This window comes from Molossus molossus, unplaced genomic scaffold (genome assembly GCF_014108415.1).
Source record: "Molossus molossus isolate mMolMol1 unplaced genomic scaffold, mMolMol1.p scaffold_m16_p_1, whole genome shotgun sequence".
Taxonomy (NCBI): Eukaryota; Metazoa; Chordata; class Mammalia; order Chiroptera; family Molossidae; genus Molossus; species Molossus molossus.
The window spans coordinates 127,074,421-127,100,383 of record NW_023425344.1 but is presented as its reverse complement, the minus strand read 5'-3'; the positions used below and the strand labels follow the sequence as shown (position 1 = coordinate 127,100,383).

At 37.2% G+C, this 25,963-nt stretch overlaps 1 protein-coding gene across 8 annotated transcripts in view; it reads right to left on the bottom strand.

The window, feature by feature from the left end:
* PARD3 (par-3 family cell polarity regulator) overlaps positions 1-25,963 on the bottom strand; it is an 823,714-nt gene that overhangs the window by 288,148 nt on the left and 509,603 nt on the right. For 6 of the 8 annotated variants that reach the window (XM_036242158.1, XM_036242176.1, XM_036242178.1 and 3 more), the window contains exons 15-16: positions 12,160-12,310; positions 4,928-5,117 (exon numbers count right to left, since the gene is read on the bottom strand). In XM_036242158.1, coding sequence (XP_036098051.1) covers positions 4,928-5,117; positions 12,160-12,310 — 341 coding nt within the window. Of the gene's footprint in view, positions 1-4,927; positions 5,118-12,150; positions 12,311-25,963 lie in introns of all 8 variants that reach the window. The other 2 variants (XM_036242174.1, XM_036242150.1) reach the window with 1 other exon arrangement.

Genomic DNA, 25,963 nt, shown 5'->3' with positions numbered 1-25,963 from the left:
AAATCATTCCCCCCTGGGCACAATGAGAAAATTAAGGGCTCTCCTACATCAGTGCAATGCCACCTTACCTACCTGGCCAGGTAGGAGAACATGCCTCCCCTAATCAACTAAAATGTGAGTGGGCCCCTTTCACTATGTCAGCCAGGTTTATGACAGCTTCCTTATGCTTCTGATGGAAGCAAGCTTTTGAACCCTTTTTGAGAATTACCCTCCATGTTAGGAAAAGGACAGTGATCTAGTTTTGATATATATCAGAAATTTAGCTACAATTTACTAAGTATGAAATAACTGGCTCTTAACAGAGTGGCTAAACCAAACATGGTGAAAGGGAAGACATCCAGGAAAATGCGTTGATGTCAGGTTAAGTGAACTGAAACGTATTGAGCCAGCATGTCTTATAATGCTCAGTAAATAAAATACTGGTTGCTTCATCCATCTAACAAGGCCAATGAGAGAATTCAGTGACATAAGTGAAAGCCCTTTGTAATATGCAAACCACTACACAAAATAACTTACTATCCAACAAAGACTTTCTATCTCAAATTATCAAAGTAACACAAATTATGATCATGGAAACAGGGTCCTTAAAATCCACACAAAGGAACTGAATAATCCTTCTCAATCTTTTCCAACAAATACAGAGCAGGACCCCAAGAATGAGGCAAGGTAAGTGCCTAGGGCTCAGAATTTAAGGAAGCACACTCTCGAGGCCAAGCAAGTTCAGAATAGGAACTTGTGAGTGAGTACCTCCTTACATCCTGAACCCTGGGCACCTACCTTCCTCATTCTAGTCCTGCCTGGCCCAGGTACTGAAAAAGGATGTATCCACAGGGACTGGGAGTTCAGCCCAAGGCAGAAGCAATTTTTTTGTTTTTGTTTTGTAAAATACTATCTTATGTACTAATAATCTTTTTTTTTTTTTTTTTTTATCCTCACCCGAGGACATTTTTCCATTTTTTGTACAGATAGAGCGGGAGGGAGAGAGAGGAAGGGAGAGAGAGAGAGAAACATCGATGTGAAGGGACACATCGAGTGGCTGCCACCCGCACGACCAACCAGGGCCGGGGACAAACTGCAACCGAAGTACGTGCCCTTAGCGGGAACCGAACCCGGGTCTCTGCGGACCGCAGGCTGACGCTCTAACCGCTGAGCCAAACTGGCCAGGGCCTAATAATCTTATTTTGTTCGCATTCTACACTAAAAATTTTCATTCTTAACATATCATTTTCTTATAAAACTGTGAATAAATTTTGATGTTCCAGAAAGAAGTAAGGTCATGTTTATCTTGAAGCCTTAGGTACCCAATCACATCCTTCAATGATTACATTCAGCTGTTACTTGAACAACATGGGGATTGAGCTGACACCCCACACAAAAATCCACATGTAACTTTTAACTCCCCCAAAACTTAAGTTGTCCCTCAGTATCCTCAAGGGTTGGTTCCAGAACTCTCCACAAGTACCAAAATTCCATGGATGCTTAAGTTCCCAATAAAAAATAGTGTACAACAATGATACAGTCAGCCCTCCATATCTGTAGACTCCCAATCACAGATGGAAAACAGTACAGGTATTTATTGAAAAAAAATCTATGTGTGCCTAGCCAGTGTGGTTCCGTGGATTGAATGTCGTCCCATGGACTGAGAGGTCCAGGTTTGATTCCTGGTCAGAGCATATGCCTGGGTTTGGGGCTTGATCCCCAGTAGGGGGCGTGCAAGAGGCAGTCAATCAATGTTTCTCTCTCACATCAATGTTTCTATCTCTCTCTCTCTCCCTTCCTTTCTCTCTAAAAAATCAATAAATAATAAAGAAAAAAATCTATGTGTAAGTGGACCCATGATGTTCAAGGGTCAACTCTACTATGTATATAGGTACATATAATAATAGTGTACATTATATATATAATTATATATTATTTATACATATTTCTCAAAAATATGCACTTGCATATTATGCTTACACAGTAGTATTCATATACTACTATGCTTATAATTTCCAGAGCATATACATTCCAATTCAAATAGGCGATCCTAGAAGTGCAAAATTAAAACTCATATGATGAGAATTATGACCCCAACTATAAAGAAAAACCCTAAATAATACATTTTCAATAAAATTAATTTTTATATATTGAAAGTTGATCTCTAACCATTCTGCATGTTTGGGTGTGTATGTGTATCATGTGGAATATTTTTAAAACCTGAACTCAATAAGCCATCAAATTGGTGAAGAGAATGAATTTGAAATACAAGTTTAACAAAAATTATTGGTAAAAAATTTTTCAAAGAAATACAAATTGTTGTTGCTAATGTTACTTGAAAACCACATATTGTCATACTTCATAAATTAATTTTATAACCTCTAAGGTTTATTGTCACTAAAACTAGAATCTGCTCTTTTACCTTTTTCCCCTTAAAAACATTGTTAATGTTCCCTAAATCAATTAATAGATTGAAAAATAATATTCTATTAGTTAACAATTTAAAATTTTAGCCATTTGATATTTTTGCCTTCCAGTACAGTGAACTGTAAATATACATAATTTTAAGTGTCAAATGAGTCTGTGAATTAATGAGTCTTAAAATAACTAAATATTCTTAAACACGACATATTAATTCTTCCCAATCAGTAGACCCATTAAACTACTTTCAGACACAATAAACAGTACACTAGAATACTTAACAAATTAGATTGCGGGACTGACAGATGATTCTTTAAAGAATGTAACCATATCCTGTCCCCCAGTGTTATTAAAATTCCAGTTATTAATCCTGTCTTATTTCCCTTTTGTTTTCACAACATTTTCATCAAGGATTAGGGAGATATTGTCAGGCTGAAAAAGCTTACATTTTCTGCTGTGATTCAGAACAGCTGCCATTCTTGTTTAGATAGTCCTTTATTCATATTGTTTTCCTTGCCCACATTCCCCACAGCAAAATCGTACAAGTCCTCACCATTTCATGAACCCCCTTAAAGAAGTTAATGCCACAATCAATCCTTGGTAGTTATTTATTTATTTTCACCGACAGAGCATTTCACCAGGCACCCAATAGATCTATTCCTCTGGCCACCTTCACAATTTCTCATCATGGTGGAGATTCCAATTTGTCCCTAACATGAATGCTGCAAATATCTAATCCTTACTTTCTCTGTTGTTTTCACTTCAGAAAGAGGTAAAATCTGCAGCAGCAAATGTAAAGGCATCTGCGGAGTTCAAAAGGGAGTTTATTTGACACTGGGGCTTCCCCTTCAAGTTGAACCAAAACACACATTCACAGATAAGCTACTATCATGCAGGCTTGAGTGGAACTCTTTTTAAATCCTGTGTTTTCAATAAGAGAATTAAAAGAAAGAGAAAATGAAAAGGGAAGAGAAAAGAAAAAAGAGAGATATGGACTTTTCAAAGGTACAAATAACAGGTGAAATTATTCTAAGAGAACACCTGCAGAATTGACCATGACCAGGCTGTGTTTTCATGAGCCAAGGGGAGAAATGGGGGAAGAGGACTGTGGTGATAGTTCATTTTGTTAAGGTCATCACTAAAATGTTAACACAAATAAATGCCAGTCGCCTGGACTCCTCCTATCTAACATTTAATGTTGATACAAGTCTGGGGAAGAGTAGAAAACAGAAATGAATAAGTGGTGAAGGAATAATATTATAATATTTAAATATACTTTTGCTGATATATTCATAAAAGACCCAAGAGAGAGTAATGAGAAAACTCTGGTATAATGCTTCACATGGTTTGTGTTAATTATCACTACAACCTTAGAAGGTCATCGCTAGGCAGCACTTTCCTACTGTTTATTGATTTTTGTAATTGTCAGGCATGCACATTAAAGTGCATATCCACATTCACTGGCCACACATTTGCTCAGTAACATCAAAAGCTTACGTCAAAAGACACAGGAGAAAAAACAGCTTCAGACTGCCCCAAAGTAACAATGTTACAAGCAAGTATTGGGGGCTGGATGAAAGAAGGTGAAGGGATTAGCCAAAAAATATATATACATAACACACAGACAGAACAACAATGTGGTGATAGCCAGAGAGAAGTGGGGCTGGGGGAGGTGGAGGTGGGAAAAGAGGGGGAAATGGTGATGGAAAGAGATTTTGCTTGGGGTGGTGGGCACACGATGCAGTGTGCAGATAATGCTTTATTGAGTTGTACACTTGAAACCTGTATGGTTTTGCGAACCAATTTCACTCCAATAAATTCAATTAGAAAGAAAAATTAAAAGTAAAAGTCCATGAAAATACATAAAGAGTATAGTTATAGCACTCTTAAAAAAATAGTCCCATTCCCAGAATTTATCAACTATTAATTTGGTCAAAATCATGTAATTGTGACAAACTTTGAGTCACCTTAGAATTTATTTAATATTCAAATTGACACTGACCTAAAATAATTAATAATGAATTAACAAATGAATAGGGTTTTCTGGTTAGTGGTACTTTTGTCATTGTTTTGGCTAAATTATTAACTAGAGCCCTGGAAAGGCTAAAATAACTGGGCAAGTTTATGGCCTTTGAAGAAATCTTTTATTCGAAGAGTGATAAGAGTATTAAAACCATGAAGACAGAACAATGCTATAAAAAACTGATTAACTGTGCTCAGTAACAGCCTATTAAAACATAAGATAAACTGCCTGGTGGGTGTGCCTCAGTGGATTGGGCAGGGATCATCCCACGGACTGAGAGGTCCTGGTTTGTCTGGTCAGGGCACATGCCTGGGTTGCGAGCTCAATCCCCAGTAGGGGGCTGCAGGGGGCAGCCGATGAATGTTTCTCACATCATGTTTCTATCTCTCTATCCCTTCCTCTCTTTCTAAAACATCAATAAAGACATATATGAAAATAAATAAACATAAAATAAACTGTGATTGTAACTCACTAATGTCTTCTAACCCTGGAGTGTGAACTTACCAGTCTGCTGAATCACTGGCTGCAGTCTTAGCCCACGAGCCAGGTTCTGTCTTGACAAATCCCACATCATCATGAGAGCTGGAAGATGACTGGTCTGAGAGATGTGGAGGAAGCACTGGCAACCTGTCATCTTCTATAATGACAGTGTCATCTTGGGGCATATTCACTGTGGGGGACAGCTGGTATTTACCTGTCCAGTAAAAAAAAAAAAAAGAGAGAGAGAGAGAGAGAAATTCTAGACTCACGCTAAGTGTTAATGTGAATTAATAGTAACACTTCACTACATCAGAAAAAGTCTCAATTTCCAAACATCTGCTCAACCTGGTAGAACAAAAGAGAATTAAGAAAATTTATTTTCCATAAATGAATGTCAAATGGAGACCTCAAGTCTATTCCTTCCTCTGCCACCAGAGTTATGTAGCTCTGGGCATAGTATTCAATTTCTCTGGTTTTGTTTCCTAAAGCCAGAGATGATCTCCAGAATGTCTTCTAATGTGAAAATGCTACATAGTTTCAATGAAAGCATTTTATAGAAAGTCCTTTGCAATTTTTTACCAGGAAATTTAGAGGGAAGCTCTGCAGGCTTACATCAATCATTCACCCATTCATTCATGTAGCAGATGTGTAAGAAAGACTTAATCTCTGCCCCTAAATCACTCACACCCTAGAGAAGGAGATAGGCATTTAAAAGTTGATAACTGATTGGTGGTGTGAGTGACATGCCAAAAGTACCCTGGCATTCACTACTGTTGGTAATGCCTGAGTTGTAGAGACAGAGGGTACTTGGAATCTTAACAAAAGTTAACATCAGAGTTGGATTTTGAATGATCAATAAGGTTTTTTCTGCTAGAAGAAAAGATGACATTGATTTCAGATATTGGCAGCATCATCATTAAATGCAAAAAGGAGAAAAGCCCATGGTGTAGTCAGTTGATGCTTCAAAGATGAGCATGTACAGAATCAAGGCCTTGGGGAAAGATGGCACAATTGATTTTGAAGAGCAAAGATTAAGATCTGACTGCCCAGAGATTTCCAGCCCAAGACATTAAATACATTTTTATTTATCCAATTAGGATATAGTATTCTTGGTAAGGAAAGACCCAGAACTGTTTACACAGATCAGTTTCCTTCAGGAAAATCTGCTCAGGTTCACAGATCAGCATGACAGGCATTTACATTATTAGGACAAATTAAGATTCAAGGACTTGAATCCTTGAAGTTAAAACTGGGGTCCAAATGATGCCATCTTCCTCCCCAAAATGCCTATGTTTCTTTTGCCTAACTCCCAAAACTTTGTGCCACAATTCTGAGCAAGAACTGTGGGCCAAGCTTTGATCCACATGAATACTTGTGGGAGGCCACTGGCATAGAAATCTGCAGCATGGGTGATATGGGCCCTCTGGCCTGGTTTTCCCAACAAAGCAAGGAAAATTGATCATTTTTCTTTCACCTTACAAGAGGATGGAAAAACTCTCATTTTAACTCCAATGTCTAAATCTGTTAAATCAGCTATACTGGTTCTTACCCTAATACAAAGGATTGTTTCACTGTTCCAAAACAGCCACCATGTTACATAAGGTGCACTCTTCCTGTATTATAAAGTATTGCTTAAAATAGCATAAGAGCACCCAGCCAGTATGGCTCACTGGTTAAGCGTTGACCCATGCACCAAGAGGTTGCCATTTCGATTTCTGGTCAGGGCACGGTTGTGGGTCTGAACCCCAGTGGAGGACATGCAGGAGGCAACCAATCGATGTTCTCTCTCATCAATGTTTCAATCTCTCTCTCCTACTCCCTTCCTATCTCTCTGAAATCAATAAAGAAAAAAATTTAAACAATAGCACAAGAGCAATGTGTAGAAAGTCTATTAACGTTTTAGTGTCATTCTTAAGATTTAATTTTTAAATAATCTTTGTTTTAACACTATTATGGAAATTTTGGGATAACAAATATATGGTCTTGAAGGATTTCTAAAATATAAATTATACTAGACATTTCAACAAAAAAGTAAAAATTAAATTGATATAATTTTTTCAGGACAACCCACAAAAGTAACCTTGCTAGAATTTTTAAATGCAATCATTATTTAGCATCAACTACTCTATTATGGAAACACTACACGTTCACTAAAACTTCTATTCAGCATTTTATAAAAAAAAAAACACTCTGATTTGAACTGCATTCGTTTTGACAAACTATGAAAACTAGTAACCTCTTATGAATACTCACAATAAAAATATAAATCAAATTTTAGTACTTGAATATCTGTCTTTCATGAATTCAAGTCACTCATTTATTCCTATTGGAGTTAGGATATTAGTACCAAAAGACAGACATTTGTTCAATAAATATCATTCATAAACAAGGTCAGACATTCTGGCACTATTACCCAAGGAAATATTTCCTTCTCAAGACATACCTTTTCCCCCAAAAGTGTACAGAATGACAAAACCAGAATTTCCCCTGACAGCTGACCACTGACAAGCTGTGTGTCAAAGCATTAAGTTCCAAGTCCTCACACAGGCAAAATTTATTGGAAAGAAATATTATGGTATAATTACAGTTCACTAATTTTTAACACAACTAAAACTCTTGGGTTTACACAATATATTCTGAGAGATAGCCTAATAAGGAATATAGAAACTGAATGGCTCTTCATATAACAATTCTTTTTCATAAGATATTATTTTGAGTAGAAAAATTGTACCTTAGTGATCCAAATTTTATACATAAATAAATGGCAAGAAATTTCCCTAATAGTAAAATAGGAATTTATTTTCTCTTACCCATGATTCTGGAGGCTAATATCTTTACAAATTTGAGAATTTGTATTTTCCATCAATATTCCATTTATTACCATGCTTGCTAAGAATACAGTTTTATAACCTGACTCCAGGAATATATTGGCGGTAATAGATGACTAAATTACCTAACTACATATTATACCAAACTCCACCTTGTCAATACCTCTTAATTACATTTGCCATATTTGGCACATCATAAATGTGAAACCTTTGAAGGGCGAGTTGAGAAGACTTTGATCTATTTTTGATAGATACATATTCTTTTGTCTTCAACTAGTTAACCAACAACTACAAACTAAGATGACTAAGATGTAAACCAGTCAATATCATGTAGAGGAAACAATGAGATGCAGAATAATTGTTTACTAAACATTTATTCATTGGCACATTTACATAGAAGGCAATGCCATGTATGATACTAAAAGCAGATGAAATGAGGAAAATTTTTCCAGTGATTTGACTCAAAAGAAAAATATTAATGTTCCATTTTTCCACACTGAATTTCTAACAAGATGAAATAATATGAACATAATTATTTTTTTAAACTCACCAAAAATATATAAAAATAAAAGCTACTAAGATTAAATTCTAAAATGGATACAAGATTTTGGTTTTGCTTTAAATGAAAAAATTCTTCAGATTAAAACACTGGAGCCCTGGCCGGTTTTGCTCAGCAGTTAGAGCGTCAGCCTGTGGTTCAGAGAGATCCAGGTTCATTTCCCACTAAGGGCATGTAACTTGGCTGCAGCTTGTCCCTGGCCCTCGTTGGGGTCCTGTGGGAGGCAGCCACTTGATGTGTCCATTTCACATCAATGTTTCTCTCTCTCTCTCTTCCTCTCACTCTAACTGAACAATAATGGGAAAAAGTCCTCGGGTGAGGATAAAATACAAAAACAAAAAAAGTAAATAAATAAAACACTGGAAAAAATTTACGATTCAATGCTCCCAAATGTCAGCTTGTGATTTTATGAGGTGAACGTGTTTAGTTAAATTAGTTATGTGTAGTATCATTATTGATATTATTATTAGTTAAGATGGTCTAGCAATTTGTAAAATATTTTTAAGGCTGTTAAAAAAAAGAAATCCTATGTAGGCTCACTGCAGATTTCTCTTAGATGAAAGTCCAGGATGACTCTTCTCAAATGCATGATAAGTGGAAAGTCAGCCAATACAGATAACGTTTGGAGACATCTTGCCTTTGGTCACAAATCTGGCTGACTCCATCAAAAACTAAGGAGATGGAACAGGTTTGAGTAATGTGGGACTCATGACTCACAAAATTATACATGGTAATTTTTGTTCAGAAGCACAGAAACTTTGCATCTTCAGACTTGTCACTCACTCACTTTCTTTGGTCCATAATTCCCCTGACCAGAAGGTAAGGAGGTTGGACTCCATGATTTCTAAGGTTGTTTTCAAAGATCTTCTTTGATTTTTTTGTTCACAGTGGTTGCCAGAATGGAACAGCTAGAGACCATCCAATGTTTTTTGCTTAAAAGTGTGAATACTAATTAATTAGTGGTAATAAAGAATGAATGTCATGTGCTGGCCAGTTTGGCTCAGCAGTTAGAGCAGCGGCCTGCAGACCACAGAGTCTCAGGTTTGATTCCGGTCAAAGGCACATACCTCAGTTGTGGTTCGGTCTCTAGCCTTGGTCAGGGTTGTGCAGGAGGCAACCAACTGATGTGTCTCTCACATCAATGTTTCTCTCTCTCTCTCTCTCTCTCTCTCTCTCTCCCCCCCCCCCTCCCTCCTTCCCACTCTATCTGATGATAAATGGAAAAATATCTTTGGGTGAGGAATGCAAATTTTAAAAAAAAAATCAATATGGGACCTTGGGACTTCATTCCTCTATTTGTTTAGTGAGGAAATGTGGCTGATGACATCTGACATCCTTCCCACTCTAACAACTCTACTTTTCTTTAATCTTTTAGTAGCTTCTTTCCTAGCATGTGCACCCACAGATATGGTTAGAAAGCCTCAAAGCTCATTTTGGTCTAGAGTCAGTTCTATGTGGAAATATTTTATGTGGAAATTCACCCTGTTTGCATAAAATAAATCATTTATTAATGTAGTCAACTGGAATTTCAATACTAAGTTCTAACTGAATCATAGTTGATCATGAAGTAAATACCATCACCTCTATTAATGTCTACACAGTCTATACAGGAGTTATTCTAAAAGCACAGAAGACAACCACCATTTACCAAACAAGATCTGTTTGACAATTTTCATGTACCTAGATACTATGCAAATCAATAAATACTATTGCTATTGGTGTAGGTTAATAGAAATTCAGTGCTCTAATAACTTATATTTGGTTTCCTGTTTTGGTGTTTCATTGCAAGGTAACTTTTTTTTGTAGAATTTCTAACTTTAAGGGGAAACTGATTTAATAAAGTTTATTTATGTTTTGGTGCCAATAATACTGAAATAGGGAATGACAAAGACTGAGGAATTCTCAATTTGCAAAGCTAAAGATAAATCAAATTAAGTACATGTATTTCTCAGGGTAAAACTATATACGTTCCCTAGTTTCCAGTACAAAATGTAAAAAACCTGTTTAAAGAAAATATCCAAATCATTCAACATCAATTTGGCCTATCATCCAACGTAAAGTGTCTGTCAGCCCTGAGCCCAAAAGCACACAGATGGTAGGGAAGGTACTGTCCTGGGTGAAGCATCTAGAGTTTTAAAAGCCCGTTACATCTCTAGCAGAGGGAAGGGAAAAACAATGCCAACTACAGTGCAAACGTAAGCAGACTAATGAATTCATAGCTAACAAAATCAGGGCAACAGACTATAACAAAAATGAAGGAATCCTCAACCCATATATACAGCATTTCAAAAGGTTCCTAGGTGAATTTTGTTTGTTTGTTTATTTGTTTTTTAATTTTAGTTTTTCGCCTTCCTCTGAAGCATCAGGGATTGGAGGCAGGACGCTGGTTACAGGAACTGGTGGACCAATGGTCTGATTCAGTATGGCAAGTCCTATGTTCCTATAATAGAGGGGAAATTACAGCATATCACTTTGTATGCACACAGATTCAGGCACACATGCACTCTCTCTCTCAAGGGGTCTAAACTCCTTTCAGTAAAAAAATATTTAACAAAGATAAAGTTTTATACCAAATCCAAGAAAGTATTGAAAATCCAACAGCACTGAAGAGAGGGATCATTAATAAGCAAAGATTAATGTGATAAATTACATGCGATGCCTGTCACGTAACAGGTGCCCAATATCTTTAGCATCCTTCCTCTGCTTTCACTTATGTTAAGCAGGGGAAAGGAAGATTGGTGACAAAATAAAACTACAGGTGGCATGTCTAAATTCTATGTGTAACAAAATAAATGAGAATTTAGCACTTTTTCTAAACTAGAAAGCTAGAGGAATTAGAGGAAAGAACAACTGAAAATTCTAGCAGTCATGTTTATGTATTTTTCCTATTATGCTCAATAGAAAGTTCTTTGAAGGCACACATTATTTCTATTCATCTTTGTATCTACAACAAAAGGGTATACACAATGCCCTCAATAACAGGCTTTCCATAAATATCCACTGATGAATGAAGTAACTTCTTCTTCTAATGAAGCTTCACAATAGAAATTTTAAATATACTAAACAGTACTTAATGTACTCAAAATGGACTAAAATTTTGGGTTTTACTTTATATGAGCAATAAAAGTGTTTTACGTCAGTTGCTATTTTAATCAAAGTAGCTTGCTGTGTTTTAAATTTGAAAATTCTCCCAAGGCAATCCCAAGATGAGCAACTCAGTACATCCAACCAGTCCTGTGGCAAAGCAAGTCTTTATTAACTGGATCTGTTAGCAGAAGCTGCACTGCTACAGAGCAAGCGCGAACAACCTCATTACCCAGTGGGGCCCATGCACACAGCACGGTGTTGAATCCAAACAAAGGATGCAAAAACTCATTTCAAGATTTTAAAATGTAGGCTTTGAAAAAGCAGAGGTGCAAGTAAAAAATTTTACCCTCTTATTTAGCACAAACCAAATAAATATGAATAACTTATATACACATATATATGTACACATGTATTTTTCCTCTCCCTGCAAACAGTACTATGAATGATGTGTAACTTTTGAAGCCTCCTTGACATAAACCACTAAATTTTGACCTTTTTAAAAACACGGCTTCATGTATTATATCAAACACACTAAGAATATCTTCATCACTGGAAAACATTTCTATGGGATTACTTTTTTTTCTTCCCACATTACAGATCTAAAACTCACTTAAAAAAATCAATGTATTGATTTACTTTCTTCACATTAACACTTCCTGAGTGACTGTAATGAACCCACTCTTTTCCTCTTGAAAACACGGCCCTCTTTTACATTAATAACCTCTGTGAGAACCAGTTAAAGCATAAAAATAAGATGTGATAAACAGCTTTACCTGACTCACCCATTATCCTACTGAGTGCAGCATTTCTTGTGGGGGATTCATCAAGCCTCTCAATCCCACTGTAGAGGGAATGGGAGATTCTTCGTTCTCTATCATCCAACACTGTTTCAATGGGTAGCTCAGGTCCCGAGGGGCTCCCAGGTGACTTCAGCTATAGAGAAAGGGGAGCAAGAGAGAGTCAGGACTAGTGGCCGATTAGCAGCATGGGGGTATTATAACAACTTGCCCAAGGCCTACATCCAACTGGGTACCAAATGAACGAGAACTTTTCACCCTGTACCAAAATAATTTGTGATGACAGCTCTGCCTAATGACCCACTTTCTGTGCCACTTTACACTGTGCCCCCCCATGAAGTTCTGTCAGATTTCAACCACCAAAAAAAAAAAAAAATGTATATTAAAAGCTTAAAAAAAATTATTGTGTTGCTTATTTTTTTAGTTTGTTAGTATCTGCTTACGTCAATTTAAGTGATGATTTAATTCAAAATTCTTCATACAATGTCACTCTGCACAAGACATGCTTTATCAGAATGGCAGCTGTGGAACTTAACTCTACTTTTACAACTACAGTATATAAGTACACAAAATAATTAGCACACATTTCTGCCCTGACCAGGAATCGAATCAGTGGCCTCTTGGTACATGGGTTGATGCTCAACCACTGAGCCACACAGGCCGGGTTAGCACACATTTCTGTATGTGTGCTGGTTGAATTACTATTCCACTCTACAAGACCATTTCTTAGCTCAGGTGTCTTGAATACACCGAGCCTAAATTTCTTCTGCTAGACATTAGGAATAATCTTCCTGTCCTCCCATTGTTATCTTAAGCATAAGATAGTGAATAAATGAGAAAAGCATTTTAATAGTATATAAACAATATTCTAATGAAGCAGGGAAAGATGTTTATTTCACAGACATACAATCTCCTAAATAAGCAAAGAATACAAGTCAAGATCACCATGAATAAAATTGTACGAGGCATTCTTTAAAACAGCAATGCCCTCTAAATCATATTCCTCAAAAACATAATATAAAAAACAAAAACAAAAACAAAAACCTATGTTAGTAAGGCATTGAAACGACTCTGCTTCAAGAAGAAACAAAGCATACATAACTACACTCCTCCCAAGGTGGGCTCTGAGGTTAACCCCATGGACTAATAGCTTAAGGACATTTGGGTGCTGGTTGTAGCCAGAGAGTACTGGAGAGCAGGGCAGCCAAACACAACACAACACAACACAACACATCAAAGCTGGAGAGGACACTGCATTTTCCAAACAGATGAAACCACAACTGGCAGTTCCTTCGTCTGAACAAATTATGATTTCTGTAAGAGGATATCATCTGTTTAATATAAATGAGATATTTAATGAAGTTCCGAATTGTAGGCTTATCTCTCCCAGTCTGATAAGCACTGGGGAGATTTAATGCATTGAAGGGTCAATACAATTACAGTTGAAAGCACATCAAACTGCAGGAAAATAATAAACTTGCTATGCCAGTGAATTCAACTCAATAAGGTTTAAATTGTAAAATGAGAATTTGTTTCATTAGTTTCTTTTAAATTGCAGATTACAACTGACAGCTTTACTAAAAAGTAAATTAAATATTCAAGGTCTCTGATGTATAAGAATAAAAAAATACTTCTGAACGAATACTACGGCTAGCCTCCAAGGTATTTGGGGGACATAAAAACAAAAAAACAAACAAAAAAATACCCTACAGCTTTAGGAACAAGTATATCTGCAGTTTTAAAATGAGCACATACATTAAAGAGACTTGCTATATACAAGGCTCTCCACACAAGATCCACTTGCTAAGCAACAATTTATTTCATCATAAGGCATCTTCAAGTTTGCTTAACAAATACATTTAATTGAACTATTTAAATGCAATTTTTTAGATGATAAAATCTCTATAAAGATCCTTCATGAAAAATCCCTAAATATCCCAAGAGGCTACTTTAGCATTTTATAAAGTCAAATAAAAATTAGATTTAAAAAATACTATACTTTCAGGGATCATTTCTACAGTTTGTTACTAGATTTTAAAAATTGTACATGCAGGGCCCTGGCCGGTTTGGCTCAGGGGTTAGAGCATCAGCCTGCGGTCCCGAGAGACCCAGGTTCGGTTCCCGCTAAGGGCATGTACCTTGGTTGCAGTTTGTCCCCGGCCCTGGTTGGTCGTGCGGGTGGCAGCCACTCGATGTGTCCCTTTCACATCAATGTTTCTCTCTCTCTCTCTCTCCCTCCTACTCTATCTGAACAAAAAGTGTCCTCGGGTGATGATAAAAAAAAAAAATTGTACTATGCAGGCTTCCTAGAGAAAAACAGTAAGATGCCAGTTCAGATAGAACTTTGAACATGACCATTTTCCTGGAAAAGAGTGCATACTTCCTCTGCCTCCCTAACCATATCTAATCTGTCAAAAGACAGATTTCAATGAAGACATCAATGGCCTACTACATAAATATTTAACAAAAGATACAATGCTTTTTTATTGCCTAAAAAAAAAAAAAGAGAGAGAGAGATTTTAAATCTTTCCATGATTTGTGTGAGTGTGCTAGAAAACAAGTTTAAGAACAAGAAGTGTTGTCAGAATGGAACTCAGCACACAGATGAGGAGGCAAAGCCAGGCGGCCCTGGGAGAGCAGCCCAGGTCTTCCTATAACTCATGATGCTCCCAGGCCCTTTTAAATCTCCTTATATTAAAACTTTATCAAAACTAAACTTGATTGGAAAAAAAAAAATGAACTGCAATTTTCACTTGGTGGTTTAAAGTACAAACATGTTCTTCAACCCAGCTTCATTGAGTCCCGAGCAGCAGGACCCCTCAGCTACCTCCCTGTGAAAATGAGAAAGCCTTGACCTCTGCCGAAGAAAAATTAGCTCCAGGTTGCAGTAAGAGAACTCATATTGTGTAGCAGTATAAGTGATGCAGTCTTTTTCTAAAGTAATGTGGAAATGTATCTCACAGATCAAAAAATACCTTATACCCTGATCAGGCCAGTTATTTCACCGTGTGGTCACTATAATAACGATATAATCAGCTAAGTGAATAACAAAGATTCAAGTGAATCAATATTTATTGCAACTTTATTTACAAATGTATAAAAACTGAGAATTACCTCAATCTTTAAAAATAATATGCTCTTTAAACATATATTCAAATGCTCATATCACTTATAATCAGAAAATAACAAATGCTATTTAATAACAAAAAACTGGATATTGTCTAATAAATATGCTTTTCATTAAGTACTTGGCCGCCTTTTCTTAGTAAAAGTTAGAATCTTGTTTTCTCATATAAAACTAATACAATTTCTGTGGGGTTTAGTAAAATCTCACGTTTTTTAAAGTATGCATTAGCGGGTTGAATGGTATCTTTCACATTTAAAAAATGTATCCCACCATCTCAACTATAAATACTGAAAAACTGACATAGTTAAGGCCCTCACCCCCTTCAACAAACTTAGAAGTGGGTCCTACTTACTATTTGGTATGATCTCATTATTTGATATTTCAGTCATCATGAACTTAATCTATTATCCCCAATGCCTGGCACAGAGCAAAAACTGGGTGAATAATGAGATGAATAAATTTTATTTATTCCTAAGTCAATGACTCAGAGTTTTCTTAAAATGGTTGAGAGATCATATACACACTAGAACACAAGAAAGTAGGTCTTTAAAGGTGACAGAACTGTACAATGTTGAAATTAAAAGAAACTGTCTTAGATTTCAATTAAACATTGAGAAAGTACTCACATCCAAAACACAAAACAACATACACAAAACAACAAATAGACAGGGTTCAGCTCTGAAGAACATTGGCTAGAGTTTTAGTCCAGTTTCAGGTTCTGCTTTCATGTAGGACCACAATAATTTCCTTCCCATCCCTATATAGACAACAGCAAGAATCAGAGAGGCGAAGGCAGCTTCCCGAGTCATTCTACCTGTATGTGGCAGATCCAGAGTATAACTGATTCTGCTACTAAAGTCTGTGCTTTTCCCTGGCCAGTGTGGCTCAGTTGGGTGAACGCTGTCCCATGTATCAAGAGGTCACCAGTTTGATTCCTGGTCAAGGCACATGCCCGGGCTGTGGACTCAATCCCCATGGATGTGTTGGAAGCAGCCAATCGATGTTTCTCTCTCACACTGATGTCTCCCTTTCTCTCTCTCTGTTTGTCATTTCCCCTCTCTCTAAAATCAATAAAAACATATTTAAATAAATAAATAAAGTCTGTGCTTTTATTGTACACTACATCTCAATACAATCAGAATATAAATTGCCTGAACAACACAATCACAGTCAATTAACCCACTCACATGCTTAAGAGGAAAGAACACCTTGCTTCTAAAGGACTGTCACTACTTTGGCCTTGCAGCTATTAAGCAAAACATTTGACCTCTCCACATTTATTCCTTAATACATAAAATAAAGAGATTCATAAATGATGTCTTACACCACTTCCCATTTTAATATAGCTTTTAAATTCTAAGAGGATTAAACCTAGAGACAGAATTCATTTTAAAACAATGCTTGACAACTAAATCCTTCAGTATGGAGTCTAAGACAAAAGCTCACCTGGTTATATTTTCTGTTGGCACTAGGACAAGATTTTATATGAAATCATGTCTAACAGAGTTATAATAAAATGACTGAAACTATGTTAAATTACAAATATTAATTTCCTTAGAATATTTAAAATCATTATAATTCTCATACACAGGTTATTTTCATACTCAAAGAACGATGCAAGGTATTGGTTCCCATTTACCTCCACTATCCTTCAAAGTACTAAAAAAAAAAAAAAAAATACCATCCTTTATAGTGATACCACTGTTTTTCACTCTTGCTTTATGTATTCTTTATTTTAATATGCTATTACTTTACATCCCAATGACTTTTGTGACCACCAATTTGTATTTTTAATCTAATTATTTTTCATCCATCCCTCCAATACTCTCCCATCTGGCAGTCATCAAAATGTTCTCTGTATCTATGACTCTGTGTCTGTTTTGTTTGTTTTCTAAATTTCACATATAAGTGAAATCATATGACATGTTTTTGACTTATTTCACTCAGCATAATATCCTCTGCAAATGGCAAGATTTCATTTTTTTTTTTTTTTTTTTTTTATGGCTGAGTCATATTCCACTGTATATATGGACCATTTCTTTCTTATCCATCCATCTATTGATGCTTCCTTATCTTGGCTATTCTAAATAACATTGCAATAAACATATGGTTTCTTTGGATAAATACCAAGAAGTAGAATTGTTGGGTCCTTCTTTGTCGCTTGTGATAGACTTTGTTTTAACATCTATTTTGTCTGGTGTAAGTATTGCTACCCCAGTTTTTTGCGTTGTTTTGTTTCCATTATCATGAAATTTCTTTTTCATCCATTTACTTTCAGTCTGTATGTGTCTTTTGATATGAAGTAGGTCTCTTATAGGCAGCATATAAAGGGGTCTTGTATTCTTATCCATTTAGCCACCCTATGTCTCTTTATTGAAGCATTTAATTCACTTACATTTAAAGTAATAACTAATACTGTGTAGTTATTGCCATTTTATTATTCATATTTTTTTTATCTCCTTCTTCTCTAAGAAAACCCTTTAACATTTCCTGTAACACTTGTTTGGTGATATGAACTCCTTTAGCTTTATCTTTTCTGGAAAGCTCTTTATCTGTCCTTTGATTCTAAATGATAGCTTTGCTGGGTAGAATAATCTTGATTGTAGGTCCTTGCTTTTCAGCACTTTGAATATTTCGTGCCAATTCCTTCTGGCTTGCAAATTTTCTGTTGAAAAATCAACTGACAGTCTATGGGACTGTCATATACTCCCATATACGTAACTAACCTTTTCTCTTGATGCTTTTAAGATTCTCTCTTTGTCTTTAATGTCTGGCATTTTAATTATGATATGTCTTGGTGTAGGCCTCTTTCGAGTCATCTTATTTGGAACTCTCTGCACTTCTTGGACTTGTATGTCTAATCCTTCCACAGGTTAGGGAAGTTTTCAGTCGTTATTTCTTCACATAAATTTTCCATTCCTGCTCTCTTCTCCTTCTGGTACCTCTATGATGTGAATATTGGTATGCTTGTGTTGTCCCAAGAGGCCCCTTAAACTATCATTTTTTGGATTCTTACTGCTCTTCCGCTTGGGTGTTTTCTGCTACCTTATCTTCCAAACTGCTGATTCCATCCTCTGCTTCATCTAGTATACTATTGATTCTCTCTAATGTATTCCTCATCAGCAATTATATTCTTCATTTCTGACTGATTCTTTTTTTATGTTTTCTATTTCTATTTTTTCTTTGACAAGTAAGACTTTTTTATTTATTTTTATTAATTAATTTTTGTTACAGATGTTTCTCCTTTTCCCCCCACTGATTCCCCCCTTCCCCTACATCCCTGCCCTTTCCCCAGTTTGTTGTCCACGTCCACTGTTCATGCATACATGCATATAAGTTCTGTGGTTTATCTCTCCCCCATCACCCCTCTCTTCTGGGGATTTTGTCTGTACCCCACTTCCACGTCTCTGGGACTACCCCATTCCTCAGACTGTTATGTTCATTATATTCCTCAAATAAGTGAGATCATATGAAACTTGTCTTTCTCTGTTTGGCTTGTTTCACTTAGGATGATACTTTCCAGGTCCCTCCATGTAGTCTCAAAGGATAAGAGATCTTTCTTTCTTACAGTTGCGTAGTACTCCATTGTGTATATTTCCACAGCTTTTTTATCCATTCGTCTACTGATGGGCACTTGGGCTGTTTCCAGATCTTAGCTATTGTAAATAGTGCTGCTACAAACATGGGGGTACATATATTCTTTCTGATTGGTGTTTCAGGCTTCTTGGGGTATATTCCTAGAAGTGGGATCACTGGGTCAAATGGAAGTTCAATTTTTAATTTTTTGAGGTAACAGCATATTGTTTTCATAGTGGCTGCACCAGTCTGCATTCCCACCAGCAGTGCACTAGAGTCCTCTTTACAGTGCACTAGAGTTCTCTACACCCTCACCAACACTTGTTGTTTGATGATTTGTTGACGGCGGCCATTCTGACAGGTGTGAGGTGATACCTCATTGTTGTTTTGATTTGCATCTCTCTGATGATTAGTGATGATGAGCATTTCTTCATATGTTTCTTAGCCATTTGTATGTCCTGTTTGGAGAGGTGTCTATTTAGTTCCTCTGCCCATTTTTTAATTGGGTTCTTTGTCTTCCTTTTGTGGTGCTGTATGAGCACTCTATATGTATTGGAAATTAACCCCTTATCTGATATATCATTGGCAATTATGCTCTCCCATACAGTGGGTAGCCTTTCCGTTTTGATGATTGTTATCTTTCGCTGTGCAGAAGCTTTTGAGTTTGATGTAGTCCCATGTGTTCATTTTCTCCTTTGTTTCTATTGCCTTAGGTGATGTGTCAGTAAAAATTCTGCTGCGTATGATGTCTGAGATTTTGTTGCCTACAGTCTCTTCTAGGATTTTTATGGATTCATGAGTTACATTTAAGTCTTTTATCCATTTTGAGTTTATTCTCGTGTAGGGTGTAAGTTGATGGTCTAGTTTCATTTTTCTGCAAGTAGCTGTCCAATTTTCCCAGCACCTTTTATTAAAGAGGCTGTCCTTACTCCACTGTATGCTCTTGCCACATTTGTCAAATATTAATTGAACATATTGCCTTGGATCCATTTCTGGGTTCTCTGTTCTGTTCCACGGGTCTATATGCCTGTTCTTGTGCCAGTACCAGGCTGTTTTCATTACAGTGGCTTTGTACTATATCCTGAAATCTGGTATTGTGATCCCTCCAACTTTGATCTTCCTTTTCAAGATTGCTGTGGCTATTGAGGCCTTTTTTGTTTTTTTATGTTGTCATTGAGCATCTTTATAATCAGTGTTTTGAACTATGCTGCTGGTAAACTGATTGTCTTCATTTTGTTTGGTTCTTTTTCTGGTGTTTTGTTCTTTCATTTGGGACATATTTCTTTTTTTAAAAAATTTTGTTTGTTGATTTTAGAGAGAACAAAGAGGAAGAGATAGAAACATCAATGAGAGAGAATATCGATTGGCTGTCTTCTGCATACCCCCCACTGGGCATTTGGCCCACAACCTGGCATGTGCCCTGACCAGGAATCGCACTGGTGACCTCTTGGTACATGGGTCAATGCTCAACCATTGAGCCACACAGACCGTGCTGGGACATATTTCTTTGTCTCCTCATTCTTGCTGCCTACTTCTTTTTGTTTCTATGTATTAGGTAGAGCTGCCTCATCTCTCAGACTTGTTAGGGTAGTGGCCTTATGCAGTAGTTGTCCTTCAGGGCCTAGTAGTGCAGCCTCCCTGGTCACCAGAGCTGGTAGGTCAAAATGTGTCCATTCTGGGTTGTGTGTATCTTCCTGTTGTAGTTAAGCTTTGATTGTTGTTGGCATGTCAGTGAGAGGGACTGACCCTCAGGTTGATTGGTTGTAAGGACTGGCCGTGACTACAGTGGAGAAGCTATTGTAAAGGCGCCAACCCTATGGAGCAGGATTTGCTTTAGTGAGGCTTGGTGCCTACCTAATCTGCACTTTGGATATGTCATTTATTGAGATGGTTGGGTGGTGCTCTGGTGTGGTCTGAAGACGGGCACCCCACCCAATGTGTTGGTTCTTGGGCCTCATGGAAGGAGCTCTGATGCAGGCCAAGGTCAGATGCTTGTGCCCTGCCTGGGGCCATTCAGCATGAGCTACAAAGCAATCTGCAGATGCCAGCTACTTGTGCTTGGAGGTTCCTGGCAGAGGATAAGTTGCGAACTGAGTCTGGCTGCCACTCATACAGCGACTGGGGTCACTTAGCAAGGGTACAGGGCACACTGAGGCCAGATGCTGCTTGCTTGGGGTTTATAAACCTTTGAGAGATTTTAAGAAAGTCTGCAGCAAGAACCAAGACAGGCTGTTTATATAGAAAAGCTACTGGAAAGGGCTTGGGTGGGCCAAGTTGGGTGGGGCAGGGTCTCAAGGAATCAACAGGGCAGGTCAAATGGTGTTAGCCAGGTTGTTGGAAACTCAGATGTGGTGCCCACATGTGGGCTCTTTGGGGACAGGGCTCAGCAAAGAAATAATGACTTTTGCCAGCACTTCTGACTGAAAAAAGGCTGCTCCTCCAACCCTTGCTCCAAAGCCAAACAATTCAGTTTCTCCTCATATGTCCCCAGAGACATTCGAGCTGCCAAACCAGTGAGGGAGCTTAGAAAGAGTGAGACCAAGTAAATTCATGTGCAGGCTCTTTCAGAGGACTCCAGAAATCCTCCATCTCACTCTGCCACAATCTTTCCTGGTTTTTACAGCCAGAAGTTATTGGGACTTCTCTTTCTGGCAATGGGACCCTGGACTGGGGGTCCTGGTGTGGAGCTGGAACCCCTCACTCCTCAGGGGGAACATCTGCAGTCAAAATATTCCTCCAGATTTTTAACCATCACACAAAGTGTGGGACCAGCCTGTTAGGAGTCTCTGTCCCTCCTATCAGTTTCCATGTGACTTCTTCTTTATATCCTCAGGTACAGGGCTTTTGTTCAGCTAGATTTCAGGTGGTTCTCAGTGACGATTGCTCTGTAATTTAGGGGGAATTTTGATGTGGTCATGGGAGGAGACAAGCACAGCATTTTCCTACTCACCACCTTGACAGGAAGCCTGCTTTATGCATTCTTTTCAATGGAAAAGAATGCCAGGGCTTAAGAAATCTTTCTCCAAAAAGTTAATCCATTCTTCAGGGGCACAAAACAAGGGGAAGCCATTTCTCTCTCTCTCTCTTTTAAAGAAACAATTATTGCTGAGGAAATGTTTGAAATTTAAGTAAGAACATTAGATCTAAGGAGCAAAGGAAATCAAGAATCACTGTTAAAATATTAATTTTGTGATTGACTGATGGTTTTCTTAGAACTTCAGGTTAAGTTATCTTTTCCTTTGAAAACTGCCAGATTCTCTAGGATTATTCCTTCATCATTTAGTCCATGCTTATGTGTCAGTCCTGGGTTGGACACCAGAGACAGAGAAACAGGAACACACCAGCGGGACGAGGTCCCAGCCAGCTCAGAATGTATAGTTCCCGCAAAAGAAAACCAAAATAGAAATGACAGTGCTGGGTGAAGGTAAGTACAAAGGACTAGGGAAATACTTTGGAGAGTGAAAACTAAAATCTTAAGGCTGTTTTTGCTAGGATAAAGAGCAAAACAAACTCATGGGGAAAACATGGAGGCAAGATAGAACATGGCACGTCTGAGAACGACAAGGAATGCTGGGTAGCTGGAGCAGTGGCTACACAGGGGCAGGCTGGAAGGGGCACAGATGCCAGGTTTCACACGGCCTAGTGGGCACTGGGATGGGGAATGCACCAGTCCTAGAGAGGCCAGAAAGCCCTCGAAGGGTTTTCAGCCAGAATGACATGATCACTTTGTTTTTTTAGAAAAATCCACCTGATCGCAGTTTAGAGAACAGAATGAGAGAGAACTCCTGCCTGCAGAGAAATCCTCCAGAGCAAAAGCAGTGGGCTCAGTGAGACAATGGGCAAGAATGTGGGCAAGGTCAGTGGGAATGAAGAAAAGTGGATGAGAAGAAAGAGATGCCGCAGGCAGAGGTTATAAAGATACTAAAAGTTTTTGAGAGATCAAGAGTAATCCCAGATCTCTGGCTTCAACAAATGAAGAATAGTGGTATCATTTATGGGGCTGGATTGTGGTGACTAGGTTGAATGAAGTACTCTAAGGAGGAACTTGCCTTTGAGGAAAAGTCATAAATAAAGTTTGGCACACCCTGGAAGTAGGTACCTGAGAGACATACCAGTGAATACCATTTCAATGGTCAGTTGGAACTAGAACAGTTCTGAGCCAGAAAGAGAGTTATGGAATACTCATAATATAGGTGGTACCTTGAGACCAGGAAATGGAAATCACCTGGGGAGCAGTGCACAGGAAGAAAGAAACAGACCGGAAAATGCCTTGAGGAATGCTAATAATAAAAGAACAGGCAGAAAAGAGGAGACAGAGAAGAACCAGAGTAAAGTAAGAGAAAAATAGAGAGAGTGGGTAACAAATGATTAAAGAATGAGGTGGTGTTCAAAGATTTCTGGAATATCAAGCGAAACAGACTGAGAAACGTCTTCCAGAGAAAAATCTCGAATATGCTGTAGAGGGATTAATACTAGTGAAATACAAGGTAAGTTGATACCTAGTATAGAGATATGACAAATAGTTCGTTTTAAAAAATACAAAAATAATATATGTACAAGTATTTCCTACATATAAGGGCAAGGGAAGTTGTTACAAAGTACAAAAGATTTTCTTTTGCAAATTCTCATCTTCTCTAGCTTGAAATTAAGTATGCAAACTCTTATTTAAAGATGAATTTGTAAAGTACAGTTTTGTAATATTTCAAAAACTGGACTATATGGTTTACTAATAGATCCAGAAGGAGAGAACTAAGCACTGTGTTTAGCTTGAGGTTTATTCATGACAAGACGCCCTGTGCTCATATCAATATTTACTATGGTATAAGTTACACATATCCTCCCATTAATTTAAGGAAATGTTTTTCCAAAGGTGACATAAGTACAACAGCAGCAAAATCATATCTTAAGCCTTATGGGAAGCTGAATGGAGCTCTTCTGCCTTCATATAATTCTTTAGTTAAACCCTGTCAGTATAAAAGGCTTTTCACTAGTATTGTAAAATAAGCATAGCACTCGTGATAAGATTTTCTTTGATATAATTGTTTTACAGCTTACTCTCCTAGGAGGTAGTAATAATAAGCAAGGTATGAAAATGATATCATAAGGAATATTGAATATTAAAGTATACTACTGTCTACTGACTGCAGCTGTTCCCTGACTTAAATAATTTCATTCACATAAATTCATATGCAGAATTGAATGAGACACAGATATTTCAGTGGGATTCCAATTTCATGTCTTTCACAGGGCAACAGGGAATAAAATCAGTGTTCTTCTTTTTTTTTTTCTTTTTCTTTTTTATCCTCACCCGAGGACATTTTTCCATTTTTTGTTCAGGTAGAGTGGGAGGGAGAGAGAGGAACAGAGAGAGAGAGAAACATCGATGCGAAAGGAACACATCGAGTGGCTGCCACCCACACGACCAACCAGGGCCGGGGACAAACTGCAACCGAGGTACGTGCCCTTAGCGGGAACCGAACCCGGGTCTCTCCAGACCGCAGGCCGACGCTCTAACCGCTGAGCCAAACCGGCCAGGGCTCAGTGTTCTTCTTAAAACATCTTCAAGCTGGTACAGGTTTGCTTTGCTACTATTTGGAGAACAATAGGCATCATCTGAATCAGATGAAAGTAGATCTGAACTCAGAACACTGACCTTAGTACATTTCTTACGTTTTAAGTCTCCCTATAACACACAATGTTTTTCTCTGATGGAGAACTCTGAAAGGTGTTACTAATTTAAGTTTCTTTTAAAGAGTCTAATAGCATGATAGTTGTACAGTATAAGTTCTATGCGAAAAGGCCCACATCTGTTTTATTCACCTCATATCCTCATGATTTAATGCATTTTCTGAATACAGTGGATATTCAATAAACATGTACTGTTTGAGGAATGTGAAATTATTCAATGTCAGAATAAAAACTAATAAAGACCGATGTATCTTACAAAGTTACTGTTGAGAATTTTTCAGGTAGCACTTTAAAGGGCTTTCATTACAAAGACCAGTTAATGATTTGACAACCAATAAAAACTATTATTCAAGTAAACTAATTCAGTAGCCTAGTATGAGGAATTAGTATTTATATTTATTATAAAAGTAAATGTTTCTATATCACACTGGTTTTTTTTTTTTTTGGTTTTTGTTTTTGTTTGGTGGTACGTGCCCCTAGCGGGAACCAAACCTGGGACTCTCTGGTCCGCAGGCCGATGCTCAACCACTGAGCCAAACTGACCAGGGCCACACTGTTTTTTATCCTGAGATTTTTAGTTACAGTTACATTGTTCACTCTTATTGGTATGAAAATTACTTTAATTACTATTAACTTATTCTCCATTTGAAAATGAAAAATAATACAAAAGCAAGTCAGTGGTCAATAACCTTTCAAAAATTGGTCACCTCTACACAGACTACCCACTGAGCTCAAGAGTACCATTTTTTTTTTTGCAAAATATTATTGTATTATAGGATTGGATGAGTGATCATCACAACCTGAAAAGCTTGCTTTATGTAAAGAAACACAAAAACAATTTAGATAGTGTTTTCAGTTTGTATGATTTGCTAGTAAATTTTTCTTAGTTGATTTAAAACTGTGGAAATTTGAGCATCAACAAATACAAGAACAAATTACATTTTCAGTAAGTTTTATTCATAAACTGTCGGGTTCCAACTATTTTCTATAGATAGCACATAATTTATAACATTGATCTATGAAATTTGTATTTTAAGATTCCAAAATTAATTTTTGATTATATATATAATTTCTTTTTACCTTTAATTTTCAAATGCCCTGATAAAGAAGAATGTATTTTTTACTTATTTGGGGAAACATGATCATATCATTCCTACTCACTCCTAATTACATAGTGCAGCAAATATTTTGAACCAACCTTGGTATTACATAATAAATATGACTGAAAAAGCAGGTACTCAAGGGGAAAACAGTCAACTTTATAGTGAAGGTAGCAGATAGGAGTAAGTAAGGGCTCACACTTTTGACAATGCCAAAGGATAAAGAAACTTCCCTTAGGGACTTTGTAGGAGGCATCCATTTTTGAATAAACAAATGAACAACAAGTTTCATTGTTTC